The following is an 18,629-nucleotide window of genomic DNA, read 5'->3' as shown; positions in this document are numbered from 1 at the left end:
CTTTCGCACTGTTAGGAAATCATCCATCAAATTACTAATGTAGAAGCTATAATTGCTAGAGCCCGCTCACTGAAAGCCAAGTTTGGAACTGAGAAATGTGAACAAGAGGAGGAAAAGGAAGATCTTGAAAGGTAATTGGTATCTGATTAACTCATTTTTATCTGCAAATAGGAAAAGCCACCACTCTCTTTAGAAAATTTTTGTAAAATATTGAGAATCTTTTGTAGTGTTCCTCTATTTTTTGTAACAAGCATTGGCTAGAGACAGAGAAATATTTGTTTATCATAGGATTTGACCTCTCCTATATCTCTTGAGTATTTGCCACGTGTTTCCATTCCTCCCACTTTTAGAACGAAGGCTTCCAGGTCTTTCTAGGAGTGTCCTTGTTCGCTCTTGGAGTAGTTGCCTGTGGAGGAACTGGCTGTTTACTCTTTGTTACTTGCAGGGCCCCAGAGCTTTGCTTTCCACTCTCACTGTTCCTTAAGTACAGGCAGAGGTGTTCTGAAACTATTTTTGCGGAATATTCCTAGTTTTTACACAAGATTTACTAAAGAGTTACTAAATCTTCTGAACCAGATTTGTGGTAGCAAATGTGCATACCTTCTGTGCTTTGTGAATGTGTTTTGAAAGAGTGACCAGATGGCCTCTCCATGATGAGGCAAATGATTGGGTCAGTCTTTTCCTCCTTCCAAGATTTGGACCATTTCGAAGGGATCCTGTCACTGTGGGTCCCTGTCCATTTTTTGCCTGAGGTACTTGAAAGGACGATGTTGTTTCAATAAGTGATAAAGTGTTTCCAAATTAGCTACTTGAGCAGCTTGAATTTGTTATAACTAAAATTTTCATCAGTCTTTCCATGAGAAATGGCATTATTGATGATAAATAATTAATATTATATGACAAGGCATTTGCTATAGCTTTTAACAAGTTCTTGTTTGAATATTATATTTTTTGTTGAAATTTTCGCCCAGCCTTCTTTGCTCTTGAAAATTCCTTCCTCTTAAATGAGAAGAATATGCTCTACTCACAGGAATTGTTTCTAAGATAGCAGTATGAGTTAGTGAGCAGGTGGTGCAGAGTTGGTGGCTCTGTGCCTTCGACTCTCTTAACTCCACCATACGTTGTCTGTGATATACTTGGAAGTAGAGTGTTTCCAGCACATAATGGCACAGCTTACAATTGAGACTTTGCCCAGCAAAACATGTATTTTAAGCACATGCACACACACACACTCACACTCACTCATACACCTTAAAAGAACAAAAATAAGAAATAAGGACCATTGCTTTGCTGTATAAATTAAACATGGTTGTTGTTGTTAAAAATATTTTTAAAAATCTTTTATTTAGTGTAGCATCTTCTATAGTCTGAAAGAAATAGACTGAATATTTTTTCTTACACTTTGACAGAGATGGGCTTTTAAAAAAATTTACAAAAACAGTTGAAAAGCAGTAAGATTGTCATTTGAGTCGATTTTAATTCCAAATGTTGATCTGTCCTGTTAAAAAATTTCCACTCCAGCCTTGGTGTAGGGTTTGCCAGTATCATTTTGACGGTTTGTCCCCGAAATGAATCAGGGAGGATTGACCCAGTGTGAACTGAGCAGCTCGTTTTCTATCCTTTCATTACCTCTCTCTTCCAGGTTTGTGAGTTGCCTTTTGGAGCAACCTGAGGTGTTAGTTGTCGGTGCAGGAAGAGGACACGCTGGCAGGATCATTCACAAGCTGTTTGTGAATGCTCAGAGGGTATGTGAGATTCCTTATTGACTGTGTCATGATCTCTCCAGGCCTCTGCTCAGTAAGGTACTGTTTTGATTCCCACACATGGCCGATTCTACAGCTGCTAATAACAGCATTGGATTCGAACACTGAAGAAATAATGACTCTCAACAGTAACTTGTTAGTCTTTGAAATCCATCTGCTTTCTTACATGTTTAAATAAAATGATAAGTTTATTTTAGTACCTAAATTTCAGAAGTTAAAATGGCCTGAAATTCCTTGTTAACGAATCTGATAGGGACTTGTTTAGCAATGGCCAGTGCTGTGCTGTGGAAAAAATGTTTACTACTTTCAAATTAGAGTTTAGTTTTACCAGTTTTAAACTCCATGTACTGCATTGGATTCACAACTTAGCTTGGAGTTAGTAAATCTAACTATTCTTACAATGGTGAAGAGATCTAACTTCAGAGGGTTCCTAAGAAGGAAAAGCAAGATTCAGATTTTTAGGACTATGGAAAACAGTCTTCAGCACAGAAAGAAAGCTCAATTTGAAAACTTCCCTGGGTCATTAGCTCTACTGATAAAAATTTTAAAAATCGTATAGTACCTCTGACATTCTAAAACTGTTACGATTTGGATTTTTATGAGGATGGTATTAGTTATACTTTGGGTTGATTCTCTCTGTACTGATCTTGTTTACTGGTTAAGAGGTGCTGGTATTCCGTAGGTGATTCTCACATCAGGACTCATTAATATTAAAGATTATGATAAAAGTATTTTGAAGTGTACTAAACACAGGGTGCCCCTTATGTAGCACTGTGATGACACTAGAATGGCCCAGTTTTGAAGGTATAATTCTCACAGTCAAATGAGAAAAAGAATTTTCGTGGGTTTACACATGGAATAAAAACTTCATAATCTCCTTTGAGTCGGTCTGGAGTGCATCGAATATATGAATTTGAATATATTGAATTTGAATATATTCAAAATCATAGCCAAATATACTGATAGGAATTTTAGCAAGAACTAAAACCTGAGATTATTTATGGGGTGGCCCGCTAAATTTAAGGATTTCAAGTTAAGAACCAAATATTTCCTTATAAATTAAAGTTCTAGGAAACAATAGATGCTTACTTTGATTTATTTTGTTTTTCTCTCTGGCATGAAACCAGAACCAAGTCTGTTTTCACATCCTGTGATATATTTGCCAGTTTACTAGCCAACGCTTATAAGCACATTTCCTTGTTAACACCAATATGAATTTTCCTTATACTGCAAAAATTCTTTCATTTTTTAAAACCTGTGTGTTACGACAATTTAAAATCTGAAGTATTTATAAAATATTTTTAATGCTGAGAGTAGAACACTCTCATTGTTCTAAATACGTAAGCAAAATTATTTTCCCCAATATGGAAATAAGCTTTTTCCCTGAGACTGTAAGTAAAGTCTTACTGTAAAAATTTGGATAATACAGAGAATTATAATGAAAAATTAATGACACTGAAAAATGAATCACATTAATCTCACTACCCACTGGTGATCACTGTCAACATTTAACATCTAGTATATACAAATATATGTAAATTTTACAAAATAGGATTATATTACATAGTTTACTTTGTTCTTACTTTCTGCTCAATGTAATTATCTTTCTGCATTAGTAAATATAAGAGTGTATCATCTTTTCCCTGGGCTCATTGTATAGCTAATCCCGTTTAATGGATACTGAAATTGTACATTCATCCCACATTTTATAATTTTAAAATATTTTAAACTTTCAAACCTTGAAGTGAATGTTTTTAGGGAATTGGCAGACTGTAATCCATATAACAAGCACCTGGTTGGTACATTTTTAAACTCACCTTTTAAATATCTGGCTAATTAATAGAAACCATTCAAATTTATTCACATAATTTTTCATAATTGATACTTTATATCAATTCTATTAAATCAAGATGTTAACTTTTTTAAAGTTATAAAATTTCACTGAAAATATTTTATAGCCTACAGTAATTTTACATATTTAGAACTTTTCCTTAAAATCATACATTTTAATAAACTTTCATCATGATTTTGTCAGTGGTATATCCATATTTAAATGGAATTCAGCAAACAGACCACTGATTGGATTTTGCCTTAGTCTTTCTAAATTGAATAAGTCAGACATCTAGTCTTAAATTCATTGGGTTATCTATTTTTCAAGACATGAGTACTTTTTTTAGTATCTTAATCTTTGGGCAAAGAGCTAGATTTTTGCTGAATCATTTCCCCGTTAAGTGACACTCTGTACGTTGCCTCTTTAGCCATCAGATGCATGAGTAGTGAGATTTGTCTGCTCAGTTGGACGGCTAGGTGTGTTGTATGTGGTGTGTTTTTGTCTTGATATTCTTTTGATAGGATCATGTTCCTTAACGTAGTGCATGCTGTCTCTGAAATAATCTTGCAGTCTCTTGTCTAGCTCTTTTTCAACCATCTTGCTTGTTTCCCTTTCATCACTGTTTCTTTTCTCACCCTTTCTCAAGCTGACTGAATCTTCTGATGAGGTAACAAAATAGCCTTTGTCCCTCATAGTTCCTTGTTCCTTCCCATCCCTCTAACTTCATAAGATCATTAAGACTAACCAACCACCTCTTTAGCAGTCTGGGTTTGGCATACCTTTCTTGCTGGTGTTTAGCATAACATGATTTCATATTTCCATTGCCAAAGCAATTATTTTTTTCCAAATTGATGGTATTGTGAAAGAAACATAGTGATCAGAGTTAAAATGAAAGCTCTAGTTGAATACGTATTTTATTCAATTATAATGAAAAAATAGATGCCTTTAATATTGAGAACTTCTCTTGTGGCCACTGCTACATTTCATGGACCTCTGTCACTTCCGCGTTACATTAGTCACCCACCCAGCAAACAAAACCAGTGTCCTCAGTTTTAATTTGACAAATGAACCTTAAAAAGAATTGAAAGAATCGGTAAAAAAAAATCATCTTTCCAGACTCTGGAGAGCAGCATTTCCTTACTGGACTGAGGACATCAGACTTGGACTTGGGTCATTGCTAGAAGAAATGTATAGAAACCAGAACAGCTCCATTGTCCCTCTTCATCAGATGTCTGAATATGGCCCTCACTTTCCAAAGCAGATTGCCTGGCAGTCATTATCTTCTGTCTGTGTCACCAGTTTATTTGTAATCTCTGGCTGCTCATGCAGTGTTTCAAGCTTCTTGCATTTTCTGTGTTGTGATTTTTGAGCAATCATAACATAACTGACTGCATTACTGAGTAATGTAGAACATTTTAATGTATTTATCATGCTTATTCAGCTGTCCTTCAAAATGATCTGAGTTTAGCATTCGGCCTGCTCTTGAACTAGCATGTGATTCTCTTCAAGGCTGCAGCCATGGCTCCGCCGGAGGAGGATCTGAAGAGGATGGTCCCCCCAGAAGAGAAGAGGCAGAACCTGGCAGCAGACTTCCCACCCGCTGCGGGCCGGGAGCTCATTTTGCGCACGACCGTGCCCCGCCCCGCTCCCTACTCCCGGGCTCTGCCTCAGCGCATGTACAGTGTCCTCACCAAAGAGGATTTCAGGCTTGCAGGTGCCTTTTCATCAGATACCTCCTTCTTCTAATCCTTCTAGAGTTCCCTCATTTGTGGCTTCACAGACAGTGCTAACCCCTTCTGTGGGAAGGAGTTTGTGCCAGTCAGAACCTGAGAGGCCATGAAGAGGACCTGTCCAGTTTGGTGATCAAGAATCATACCAGCATCTGAGAGACTTTACACTGGGCTGTCTAGGGTCTTGTGGGGGCAGAGGAATGGGCTTCAGCTATTGAAAGATTTCTTTCCCAAAGAGATGGCCCTTGTTGTTTGGGGGATGGGGGGGACCAGAACAACAGCAGGAGGTCTGTGTACTCCCTCCAGCAGGATTGTGTTCATTTCTTCTTTTCCATGACTATCCCTTAGGCTATTGCCCTGCATTCATAGTCTCTGTAAACACCTATTATATTTATTAGTATCAAGTATGCAAAGTAGAGTACCAATTAACTCAGATTTCTGGATATTTTGGTGGTAGCTTCTACTCCCAGAATCTGTTTTTAAAATACTAAATGACATTCTGTTTATTCAATCACCTGGTGGCCATCTTTACTGTACTAATTGACTTTTGATGAGCATTTTGAATATTCTAGGAGAAAGCCTGGAATTTCACAGTCTATGTGTTTTTCCATGTAACTGTGACTTAAATGTATTCCTTCCGATAAAAAAACTATATATTAAATGTCACTGCAAATTAGTTTTATATCTCTCGTAAGGTTTGTTTCTCTGACTTGTTTTGTCTTTGGTTGCCCTGGAAGATATCACTCTGCAGATCATTGTTCTCTCTCTTGCTGTACAACATGCATTCCTTTTTTTGTGGTTGCTTGCAGTATTTAATGAAGCAGAGATGAGCACACGCTAAAAATATAGCCTCTGAACGTAGAGATTATCGTGCAGTTAGTATAATTTGGCATATGTGCTAATGTAATGAATAGAAGATTACTTCAGTGAACTATTTTGCTTTTGTATTATAGTTAAAATGAAGATAATTGATGGGGGATGTGTAGCACTCAGCATAAGGATAACAACAACATATTTCTAGTTATATGACGATCAAGATTTATCAAGTCTGTGTTGCTATATGGCCTCTGTTCGGTAATCTTAAATCTATTTTTAGGGCTAAAATTCCCACTTTAATCCAAAGTAAAAAATGATTATACTGAAGCATAGACCTTGCCTATGTAACTTTAAAGAATTAATAGAGCTCTGTAAACCCTATATTATTTTCATTAAAAAATGTAAATATGTGTGTACATATATGTATATATATGCATATATATATATATATATATGTATGTATGTATGTATGTATGTATGTATGTAGTATAGGAGGCTCTAGCTGATTACCTCCTGGCCTTCACAGCACTCTTCTCTGAGATGCTGGATTTGACTGCTGCTGGTAAACCACACAGTGCAGCCCGAGGACTGAGCACAGTACCAAGGAGAAACATACCTTTCAAGGACAGCGTTTGTCTGCTTTCTAATGAGGAAGTTAATAACAAAAAAAAATTTTCAAAGAGAGGTTGGACTTTAAAAAGGCGTTGTGAATCTAATAAAAGGGAAGGTGTTGCTTTCTCTGGCTAATTTTCTCTTCTTTTCTCCCCTCCAGTGGGCATTTTGTTCTTATTTCAATTAGTTTTATGCTGTCTCAGATTTTCCTAAATATTTGCAGCTTGCTGAGTCTTGCAGGGATCTCAGGAACACTTTGTGCCTTTTTTAACGACATCCTATTTTACTTTTATTATAGTTAATGTGTTTGTTGATTTTAAGATATTTTAAAGTATCTACTTCGTATCAGGTACTGTACTAGGCAATTAAGGTAAAACAGAAACCGAACATACTCCCTCCTTTCAGTGACCTTCCCATCAGGTAGGGAAGACTGAGGTAACATTGCTATAAAACGGAGAGTGCAGTCAACTCGACGGTATGAACTAGAGGTCCAGTGTTTATTTAGTAATTCATTCATTTGTTGGTAGTGGAGACTAATACATGCAGTAATAGTGAATAGAGGACTTCCCTGGTGGTGCAGTGGTTAAGAAGCCGCCTGCCAACGCAGGGGAAATGGGTTGGAGCCCTGGTCCAGGAAGATCCCACATGCTGCGGAGCAGCTAAGCCTGTGCACCACAGCTACTGAGCCTGCGCTCTAGAGCCCGCATGCCGCAACTACTGAGCCCGTGTGCCTAGAGCCCGTGCTCTGCAGCAAAGAGAAGCCACTGCAATGAGAAGCCCGTGCACCACAACAAAGTAATCCCCGCTCGCCACAGCTAGAGAGCCCTCGTGCAGCAGCAAGACTCAACACAGCCAAAAATAAATAAATAAATTTGTGTTTTTAAAAATAGTGAATATGAGGGGTTATGGGAGAGGTTTTTCAGTCAGGCTTTAGGGATCAGGGAAATCTTTCTAGAGGAGATGATTTCTAAGTAGGAGCTGAGGTGGGAAGTATGGAAAATTGCTTGCAAAGAAGAACTACAGTTATTTCCCTGTCCCTGTACGCTTGCCCTAATTGTGATTGTGCCGCTGCTCCCATGAAGTGGACTTTATCTTTCCAGCTCTTCATTCTGGACTTTGCCGTGTCTTTCTTTGGTCGATGGGGTGTTAGCAAGCGTGACACAGGCAGAGACTTGAAAAGTATTTGCACGTTGAGGTTTGCCTTCTCTTCCTCCTGGGAGCTGTGAGACATGCAAAGAAGCCTGCAGAAGGAAGAGAGAGTTGGCGTGGTCTTTTATGCTGCAAAAATGAACCGATACAGGAGGGCGTAGGAAGATTGTTACGGGTAGAGAACACAGAATGTGCAGAAAACCCAGGAGCAAAGGAAAATGTATCTTTGGAGAATAGCCAGCATTTCAGTTTGGCTGGGTGAGGTACCCAGAGTAGAAAGAGGCAAGATGTGAAGATGGTGAGGTCACTGAGGTGAGATGAGGAAGTTCTGGGTAAACCACAGCAAGAAGTTAGGGCCGTGTCTTTGGGGCACTGGTGAGTCAAGAGTTTGAAGCAAGGGAGTGACGTGGTGGGTTTTAGACCCACCTCTCTAAATGGATTGGAGAGGCTAAGAGGTATTTACATGTCCTAGATCTGGTACTAAATTGGAAAGTAGCAATTATATCATCAGTGGCTTTTTCCCCCTCCTTTGTGCTTTGTAACATGTTGCAGAGAGCCTGACAAGTGCTTGTGGAACCAACAGGAAGTGTCCTCACGTGGGCCCTCCCACTTTATGTGTCCCTATACCACCATAGTAATCCAGATTTTTCTTCAGGATGGGATTTTTAAAACTCTCTAAGCATTTATTTTTATATTCCATTCATTAGTTCAGCAGACGTTTATTGAATGCCAGCTATATGCCAGGTACTGTCCTAGGCGATGGCGATGGGGATACAGCAGTGAACAGGACAGGTAAAAAGCCCTCAATGGCGTTTACATCAAGGGATAAGTATGATCAAATTACCTGAGTGGGGGGATAGTGGTTTATGGACAGGTGATAAAGGCCTGTGAAGCAGTGACATTGAACAGAGACCTGAATGAAGTGAGGGAGCTGGCCTTGTGGGCGCCTGGGAGATGACCCCAGACGGGATAGAAAAAGGCAGAGGTATGAGTAAACGTGGTATGTCGGAGGCGCCGAGAAAAGGCCAGAGTGGCCAGGGAGTAGAGTAGGGGAGGGAAAAGGATGAAGAAATGAAAGTTGGGCAAACATGCAAAGACCAGATCACACTAAACATTAGGAGTTGGGATTTGTTTTCTTGATTGAAAGGGAAAGCCAGTGGAGAATTTTGAAGGGGGCGGGCGGGTGGGGCATGGTGTCATGATCTGACATTTGGAAACTCTTCACTCTGGCTGCTGTGTGGAGAATACACTGCAGAGGCAGGGGTGCAAGCAGTGAAACTAGGAGTGTTGATGGTTTGCACTGGAGTGGTAGCAGCAGAGGGGGTAAAAGGTGATCAGATTTGGTACACGTTTTGGAAGCAGAATGCACAGAATATGCTGACGGAATTACTGAGGGTATGAGAAAGAGTCAAGGGTGAGCTGGAAGTTTGGGGCCTGAGTAACCGAGTGATGCTGTCACATACTGAGATGGGGAAGGCTGAGGGGAGAGCAGGTTTGCGGGGAGGATGCGAATAAAGATTTGGAGTTAGGACTTGCTAACTCTGAGCTAACAATTAGATCTACCTGGGGGAGCCAGTGTCTGGGGTGGCCGCAGTGGCTCCCCGCCTCCTCCCTCCTGGGATTCACACCCTTGTGTAGTCTCCACCCCAAAATTGTACCAGAGCTGGGCTTTGTGGTGAAAAGAACACGGAAAAAGTGTTGGTGTGTCACTCCCAAGATTAGGTTAGGAAAGACATGCGTCTCAGAGTGGCTTTCTCTCTCGGATCACTCACTCTGGGGGAAGTCGACTGCCAGGTCGCAAACGACCCTAGGGAGAGGCCCACATCCTGAGGAATGGGGGCTCCTGCCAGAAGCCATGTGAGCTTGGAAGTGGATTCTCCCCAGTCTCAGAAGACTGCAGCCTCCTGAGGGACCTTGCACCAGAACTGCCAGGCTAAGCTGCTCGTGGTTTGCCGACCCTCAGAAACCGTGAGAGAATGTTTGTTATTTTAAGTTTCTGAATTTGGGGGCCATTTTATACAGCAATAGATAATTAATACAGTTAGAAGTGATTGTGTAAGTTTGGAGTTTAAGGAAAAGGTTAGAGCTTGTGCTATAAATTGGGAAATTCAGATACAGTACTTAAGCCATAGGACAGTATGAGACCACTCAGAAGTGAACATAATGCAAAGAGATGGTCTGGGGATTGAACCAGATATCAGGAAGAGGAGGAGGACGGCCAGAGGACACAGGGAAGGAGTAACCACTGATGTAGAAGGAAAGCCAGAAGTGTGATGTTCTAGAAGCCAAGGAAAAAAAAAATTGAAGGAGGGAGTTGATCACCTGGGTCAAATGCCATTGAGACACTGAGTAAGATGCGGCCTAAGCACTGACTGGTGCGTACCTGTGCTTGCAGAGTAACAAATGCAATCAGAGAGGTAATACAGTTCTTACTGGGAAAGAACAGAGGTGACCACCGGGTGGGAAGATTCGTGTCCCCGCCAACCAGTGCTGCACTTAACACTTCCTCCCTATACCAGATGGGGTTTTGGTTGCTGTGTACTCTTCCTTGCCAGGAACTGAAGGACTACTCAGCTGGGTGAGTAGGGGGTGGGTGCAGGAGGGTAGGATAAGGGAGAGGGCAAGAGCATGAAGCCAGTTCAGTCTGTTTCAAGCCAACTGTAACCCGCTCTTGCTGCCTGCGCATTTCTTCTGGGCATGCAGGGTCATGGATAGGACTTGGCATTCAGCAAACAGTGAACGAATGAATGCATCTCAGTGGCAAAACTTGTCTTTGAATCTTCTCAACTCAATTTCTTTGTCACTGGGCACCATAAAACCAGAGTGTCGCAGGATATTAGCTCCTGAAAGCCAAAGGCTGCTGCCAGCATTTCTCTAGCTCTGAGAAGTGGAGCTTGGCATCAGCCTGTGAAAGTGGGCTGGCCTAATTCTTGAAATACAAAATAAAGCTAGTTCATATTAACACAACTTCTTTGCCAGCAGTTTTTCCCCTGGGAGCTTGTGATGTCTGACTGGTGGTCGTGGATAAATTGCCCCATGAAGGCTGGCCTACTGCAGGGATCATTTCTGGGCTGAGCTTACCTGCCAAGGAGGGCAGCCGGACCAAAGGCCCCTGCTTGGCCCCTACCTGGAGAGGACAGGAACGTGGCTCAGTCTCTGATTGGGTCTCTGGGGACGCGCCCCTCTCGTCCCCTCCCCGAGGCCAACCTTGGCAGTTCCTGGCAGAGATCTTAATGTCGCCTCAGAGGCACATTTTCCTCTGCTGCTTTGTGGCTGAGTGAGCCTCTCAAAGGAAGGTACATATCTGCCCTATCAGGTTGAAAAAAAAAAAGCTGGATTTTTTTTTTTCATGCAAAACCATGATAGAATGTTTATTTTTTGTTTAAGTTTGCAGGTTTGTCTCCATCTTTGTCCCAGAATAAGGTAGACGAATGGCCTGTGAGGGAGCCATGTGCAGGCTGGGCCGGCTGGTGCTGCAGATGCTGTTAGCTGGGTTCAAAGCTGGTGAGTTGACCGTCTATAGTACTGAGCAGGCCTGTGATAAAAAGTATTTCCCAGGAGAGAAAAAGAGAATTCGTCACTGTATTAGTTTCCTAAGGCTGCGGTAACAAAGTATCACAACCTGGGTGGCATAAAAATGGCAGAAATTTATTGTCTCACAGTTCTGGAGGCTCTAAGTTGGAAATCAAGGTGTTGGCAGGACGGTGCTCTCCCTGAAGCGTGTAGGGAAGGAGCCTGCCTTGCCTGTTTCTAGCTGCTGGTGGTTGCTGGCATCCTTGTTCCTTGGCTCCCAGCTGCAGTGCTTCTGTCTCTGCGTCTGTCATCACATGGCAGAGTGTCCCTCCACCCCACCGTTGAGTCTGTGTCTGTTTTTTTGGACACCAGCCATCCTGCTCCAGTATGACCTCACCTGAACTAGTTACATCTGCAGTGACCTTATTTCCAAACAAGGTCACGGTCTGAAGTACTGGGGTTAGGACTTCAACATATCTTACTTTTTTGGACGGGCACTGGGGTCACAGTTCAACCCCTAAAAGCGTCGTTCAAAAGACATCCAGATGGATACGTGCCCCTCTAGTTGCTGGTAGGCCCTGGGCCTGATGGCAGAAGCACAGACCTGGCTCAGGAGAGGTCAAATCCCAGCTTTTATCAGCCACAAGACGCCAAACCTCTTCCTCTGCAAGATGGGGTGTTACAAAAACTAAACAAGATAATATCTGAAAAGTGCCCAGCATGCTCCAGGTACTTAGCTGTACTAAGTGGCCCAGCTGTGGACGAATGACCACTTAGCTGTTGGCTACAAGCTCTGGTTTTCACGTGAGGACACGTCCGGCAGCCGGTGCTCATAGAGATGACGCAACGAGAGAGGGACTTCGAAATCTCCTACCCTCTCATCAAACGAGTGGTTTTCTTTTGATTCCTTTCCCCCTCCTTGGCACCCGGCTCCATGGAGGAAGTTACAGTTAAAGGCTGAGTAGACTTTATCGAGGCGGAGGGCTGGGGCAGGAACCTGGGAAGAGTCCTGGCTCGTTCCAGGCTGCAGGCTTATCTGCAGAGGCCCCCAGCCCCGATGCCAGTGTGGCCAGAGCAGAGAGGGAAGCGGCGGCCAGTTCAGCACCTCACATGCCCCTTTGGGGAGTTTGGAGCTTGTTGAGTGAGAACAAAGAAGCTCTGGAAGGTTTTCAGTAGAGGAACAGAGGTGTGAGACGAGACTCACCCATCAGGAACTAGAGTGGTCGCCATGGTGATCCCCGCACGAGATGGCAGTGGCCTTGACCACGGCAGTAGTGAGGGGGTGAGAGGTTCAGCAAGCGACACTGGCAGGACTTGGAGAAGCCGGGGTGGTGGGCAGTGAAAGCCGGGGTGAGTCTGGACGCCCTGCTCTGACCCCTGAGGGGCAGCGGCTCTGCTGGGAGAGGGACCCGTGGCTCGTAACCAGCCACCTGGCGGCATGACAGCCTCCAGCGAGGGTACCCGGCTGGGCGCTCCAGTGCGACCTGCACCCTCTGTCACCTGACAGGATGGGCTGCAGTCTCGCGAGGGAGCCCAGTGCTCCCAGCGTCCGGGAGCCCCAGTCTTACCGCTGGCTGATGACGGGGGAGGGAGTGTGCACTGCACGACTTACCTTTCCTTGAGCGGCCTCCGCTACAAACACTTGTCAGGACGCTGACCTGGGCTCCCTCCGTAGTCACATGATATGACACAGTGATGTGTCAGTGTGGATCAGAACTTTCCTCAGGTTCTTCAGCCATTTGACAGTTTGAGTAAATAATGACTTGTCAGTGCTATTTATTCACATTCCTCTTTCTCAGCCCTGTTTTTGGCCCAGAACACTCTTTATTTTTGTCCGTGTTACATAATGAGGGAACGGCATTCTTAGTAACCCACTGTCACTCCTGTGTTATCTTGCCTACATGAAAAAAGGAAATATTTTTAGAGTGTGAATTTCCCAAACGTCCTCTACTATTTCTGGGGCTGAAGGCATAACGTCATGGCGGGAGGGTGGCATGGGGAGAGGGCCCAGTCGTCTCCTGTTTGGCCGGGGCTGACCCTGGGCCTCAGGAGCTGGCTGGACATCCTGTCTGCCCCATCCTGTCCTGGCTAAGTGGCGGAGGCTCCTCTCTGCCCAGGGTTTTACGTGTTCAGCAGCGGATTCAGGAGCCTAGGAATAATCTTAATTGATATTCTTCATTCCTATTGTTTCAGGATATTCAAAAGAGTGGTCGGGGTGGGGGGGAATGACCACAAGCAGTGAACCCCTATTCTTAAGCACACAAGTGACAGGCTCATCCCCTATGTGGGGGGTGCCTGTCAAACTGGGGAGGCGAAAGTGTCTTGCATAAGTTTGAAAGGCTCCTTCCTGGCCGGCCATCTGGAGGCTTCCCTGAAATGGGTGTGACGGGGCCAGTGAAGTCCCAACAGGATGGGCTCGGCTGAGCCAAAGAACGTCTATAAAAGCAAATCTGGGGGCTGCCCTGGGGGCGCAGTGGTTAAGAATCTGCCTGCCAATGCAGGGGACCGGCGTTCGAGCCCTGGTCCGGGAAGATCCCACATGCCGCGGGGCAACTAAGCCCGTGCGCCACAGCTACTGAGCCTGCGCTCTAGAGCCTGAGAGCCACAACTACTGAGCCCACGAGCCACAACTACTGAAGCCCGTGCGCCTAGAGCCCATACTCTGCAACAAGAGAAGCCACTGCAATGAGAACCTCTCGCACTGCAACGAAGATTAGCCCCCGCTCGCCGCAACTAGAGAAGAGCCTGCACGCAGCAATGAAGACCCAACACAGCCAAAAAAAAAAAAGTTTGTCCAAAGAGCCTGGGCGTTTCAGGTCTTGCCAATCTGGCTGGAGAGCCAGACATGTTTCCTTCCTGTGTTTATGGGATTCCCCAACAGCGTCCTGGTTGAAAACCACTTCTGGAAGCTGGTGCACAACCACCTGTGGGGAAAGGTGACCCACCTCTAGGCTGGGAGGAGTTGAGACAGACCTCCCTGGGCTGTAATGGGAACAGTTGACCCAGCAAGTCCTGTGGGAGAGTCAGGAGACAGGGGACCCTCACCACTGAGAAGTCATCTGAAACCTTTGCAAATGGCCACATTATACATGATCTTAGGGCAGATCATCTCCCACAGTTAAATAAACTACTCCAGAGTTTCTCAAACATGAACAATGTACGGTGCCTCTTAAAGGACGAGCTTCTTGCAGACCCTGGCATTGCCTTTGGCTCACTTAGCAGCACTGTGATAGTAATCTCAGCTGGGGACGTAGGCACCCCAATCTTCAGAGGAGCAAGAATAGCTGGTAGTCATCGCTTAGATTATCACTGAAATGAAAAAACACTTTTAAAAGGATCAGAGAACTCAGACCCCAGAGACTACATTCTCAGACCCTGTGGTGGGAGAAAGGCCTGTGCAACCTGTGGGACATGGCAGAGAGCTGCTTCCAGGTGGGAACACAGCACATTAGCTTAATACTCAACAGTCCTGTGAAAAATGAGCAACACCCAGCTGAAACTACACATCCTCTCCAAGGGTTTACTGCACACAAGATGTTCCTGGCCTGAAGAAGTATACTTAGGCCCATGGGCGCAGGTGTTCTCCTAGCCCTCCTCCCACCTCTGTGGAGAGGACAGTTCTAGGTTTGTCTATGACCATCGTACGTACTCTCAGGGTTAGTGATGGGAGGAGCTGTGCAGGGTGGAAGCAGCTAGTCTGAGAGCTGAAGGGCCTAGCCAGATGCATGGGAAGGTCAAAGGTTCAGTCCACATGCATGTCTCGGGTGCAGCTTGAGGTAGCCATGACGTGTGGTCACTAGGCTGATGCACGGATTTGAATCATTTCTGGAAATAAGAAGGCTAGTGGGTGACTCTAGCTGACCACCCAGCATCTGCCTCTCCATGTTCACGTAGGTTCCATGAGAAAAACTGGCTCTGTAAAGAAAGCAAGCTAGAGGGGGAAGAGATTTAGTAAAAGGGTGACTGGATGTTTGTGTCCCCCTGGAATTCATATGTTGAAATCCTAATCCCCAGTGTGATGGTGTTAGGAGTTGGGGTCCTTTGGAAGGTGATTAGGTCATGAGGGTGGAACCCTAACAAATGGGATTAGTGTTCTTATAAAAGAGACCCCAGAGAACTCTCCCCCTCTTCCTGCCGTATAAGGACACAGTGAAAAGTCAGCAGCTGGTGTCCCAAAAGAGGGCCTTCACTAGACCTTGGCCATGGTGGCACCATGATCTCAGATTTCCAGCCTCCAGAACTGTGAGAGATAGATTTCTCTTGTTGATAAGCCACCCAGTTTAGGTATTTTGTTATAGCAGCTTGAGCTAAGACAGGCTGGCTTTAAATTAAAGAGTGGTTTTCAAATTTTTGGTTGGTTAGTGATGTAATTAAACACAATGAATATAATACAGCATTAGTGGCAGAACTTTATAAATGACTTCAGGCTTATATTTACATCATCATTAAAGGTCACATATTTTTCAATTTCATGCGGAAAAGTATTGGTTAGAGGGATGCAGTTGGGTTCTTTTGGTTGTAAGCAATAAAGACCAGAAGTAAGGATTCATGGGGAGCAGTGAGGGCCATGAAATGAAACTGAGCCATCATAGGCCTGACCACATGGAGTCTAGAGTCTGGGGTTTCGGATTTGGGTCAGCTCTAGAGAATCTTTGCAGCAGGAATTCCTGGCTTCTCACCCTAGTGTATGACCGTGAATGTGACTTGGCTCCGAGTAACTGTCTTTCTGTCCCTGTACGAGCTGGCTTCCTCCTCTTGTCCAGTTTGATTCCTCTGGACTTTCCGCTTGCTCAGGGTCCATGGCAAGTTCTCCAGCTTCTACATCACCACTTTTCAATACCACCTTCTGTTGATAACTAGCTCGGTCTTTCACTTTTCTAGTTCCATAGAGAAGCATCCAATCAGCCCACTTCACCTTTTCATCCAGCCTGTTAGGCATAATTTGTGGGCCAGCCTTGGGTTGTCCCTTCAGCTGTGGTGAGAAATGTTCATGGATATCACATGCTTACTGCCCCCTTAGGAGGGTCATGAACCAGAAAGAATCCTTTAGAAGATGGTGTGGCTGTAACTCCAGCATGGTTGGGTTTATGATTTTAGTTATTCCTGAAGGTTTCTATTTAACTTTTTTTTTTTTGAAACTTAGAAAGTTGCAAGGATAGTACAAAGAAATCCTGTAGATCCTTTACCCAGATTCACCCATTGTAAATATTTTGCCATTTTGGTTTTCTAGGCCAAGTTATCTGTGTTAGATAGACGTTATGAATCCCCCATCCCCCTTCTGCCCACCTTAACGTTTCCTCCCCACCACGTTCTGATGGAGAGAAATGACCAAAGCTATGTGTGGTCGATTCTCAGGAAAGAACTTGTCAGAACAGTCACTGAGCTGATTTAGGAAATACATTTTCAAATCTGAATCCTCCTTATTAGATGCTGTAGTGATCTAGTGATATTTTTATTATGTATGACAAAATCAGTGCAATTAAAGTTTAAGGAAAGATAAAGAAAATGGCATCCTAGATACTCTGAAAAACCATACCCATAGCAACTGAAATTCTGGATAAATGTCTTTTAAAATGCATACGATGCAGATTTTAGTATATGTGTTGCCGAAGCGAGCACATATGCAGATTTTAATTTTTAAAAAAGATACAATTTACAATAGCAAAACACATTATTTACCTAGTGATAAATATGGCAAAAGATATGCAAGCTTTTTAAAGGAGAAAATAAATTAGGAGGTCTTGCTATATGAGATAGTAAGACGCCATAATGTTAAAGTAATTAAAAGAGTATGCTATTGACTCAAAGTAGTTCAACAGAACAGACAGAAACCCAGAAGTAGACCCAGACATATAAGGACACTTAAGTTCTGATAGAGACAGTAAGGCAGATCAGTGGGGAAATGATGGGATATTCAATAAATAGTGCTTGGACAAGAGGTCATCAAATGAAATTGGACCCATATATTACTCCATACTCAAAAATCAATTCCTGGCAGATTGAAGACTGTTATGTAAAAGGAAAACATATAAAATGTTTAGAATACTATGTGGGAAAGTAGCTTTAAATTTTTAGAGTAGGGGGGTCTTCTTAAATAAAACACAAAGAATATGACCCGTAAAGGAAAAGACTGATAAATTTGGCTGCATTAATATTAATAAGGGAACTTCTGTTCAACAAACACCATAAAGAATGAGAGACAAACTACAGACTGGAAAAAGAGATTTGTCACAGTGAGATACCATTTCACACATACCAGATGGGCACAAATTTTAAAGTTAGATGATACTCAGGTGTTGACAAGGATTTCCAGCAACAGACACTCTTACCTATTGCTGGCAAGAGTGTAAGTTGGTACAACTTCAGAAGATAGTTTTGCATTCCCTAATAAAATCTGAACAAGTACATACCCTACAGCCCAGTAATCTGTTCCTGGGTGTGTGCTGTCGGGAGTGGTTCTCAAAGTGTGGTCCCCAGACCAGCAACATCAGTATCTCCTGGGAACTTGTAGAGATGCACATTCTCCAGCCACCCAGACCTGCTGAGCCAGAAACTGCGGCTGGGGACAGTGGTTCTGTTTGTGGGGAAGGGAAGGAGATAACGGGAAGAGCATACAGGCGTTAAAGGTACTGGGGATAGCCTATTTTTAAGCTAGGTGGTGAGTTCACTGCTGTTCACTATTTTAAAAAATAGTATACTCAGTGGGAACTGAAAGTTTCAGTCACGTGAGATGTAGGACTGTGTGACTGAGAGGTAAATGAAATGACGAGCAAGCCTGCCCAACCTGCCGGCCAGTTCTGGGGGTCTGGCTGTCAGATCCAAACTTGTCTGGTCCATGAGGCAGTTTGATGCCAGTTTTTGGCGGCTTAGGTATCTACCCTGGCTTAAATGTGGATGGGGACAATTCTGGATCTTATGACGGTGGAACTTCAAAGGGATTAGTAGGGAGGATTAGGAAATGCGGACACCTGCCTTTAGCCTCTCCACTCCAGGAGTCAGGGCTGTCTGCCATTTTGCCACCTGACCTCACCCTCCCCTCTGTGTCTCCTCTTCTGTCACACAGGATGAGACCTACGGCTAAAGGCCATATGGCAATGTCTTATATGCACCTTTTTATACGTATCATACAATAAAAAAAAGGTTTTGGTTCTGAACAGTAATTTTTTAAATCTCTTAGTTCATTTACATGGACATGTCTCATTTTTTAAAATTAAT

General features: G+C 43.5%; 1 protein-coding gene across 3 annotated transcripts in view; it reads left to right on the top strand.

The window, feature by feature from the left end:
* RAB3GAP1 (RAB3 GTPase activating protein catalytic subunit 1) overlaps nt 1–18,629 on the top strand; it is a 150,698-nt gene that overhangs the window by 118,901 nt on the left and 13,168 nt on the right. The window contains exons 22-25 of one of the 3 annotated variants that reach the window (XM_060016890.1): nt 16–131; nt 1,643–1,745; nt 4,241–4,261; nt 5,104–6,876. In XM_060016890.1, the coding sequence (XP_059872873.1) occupies nt 16–131; nt 1,643–1,745; nt 4,241–4,261; nt 5,104–5,340 (477 nt within the window). In that variant the 3' untranslated portion in view covers nt 5,341–6,876. Of the gene's footprint in view, nt 1–15; nt 132–1,642; nt 1,746–4,240; nt 4,262–5,103; nt 6,877–18,629 lie in introns of those variants that run through there. The other 2 variants (XM_060016891.1, XM_060016892.1) reach the window with 2 other exon arrangements.

Source organism: Delphinus delphis, chromosome 7 (assembly GCF_949987515.2).
Source record: "Delphinus delphis chromosome 7, mDelDel1.2, whole genome shotgun sequence".
Taxonomy (NCBI): Eukaryota; Metazoa; Chordata; class Mammalia; order Artiodactyla; family Delphinidae; genus Delphinus; species Delphinus delphis.
This window is presented reverse-complemented; position numbering and strand designations above follow the sequence as displayed.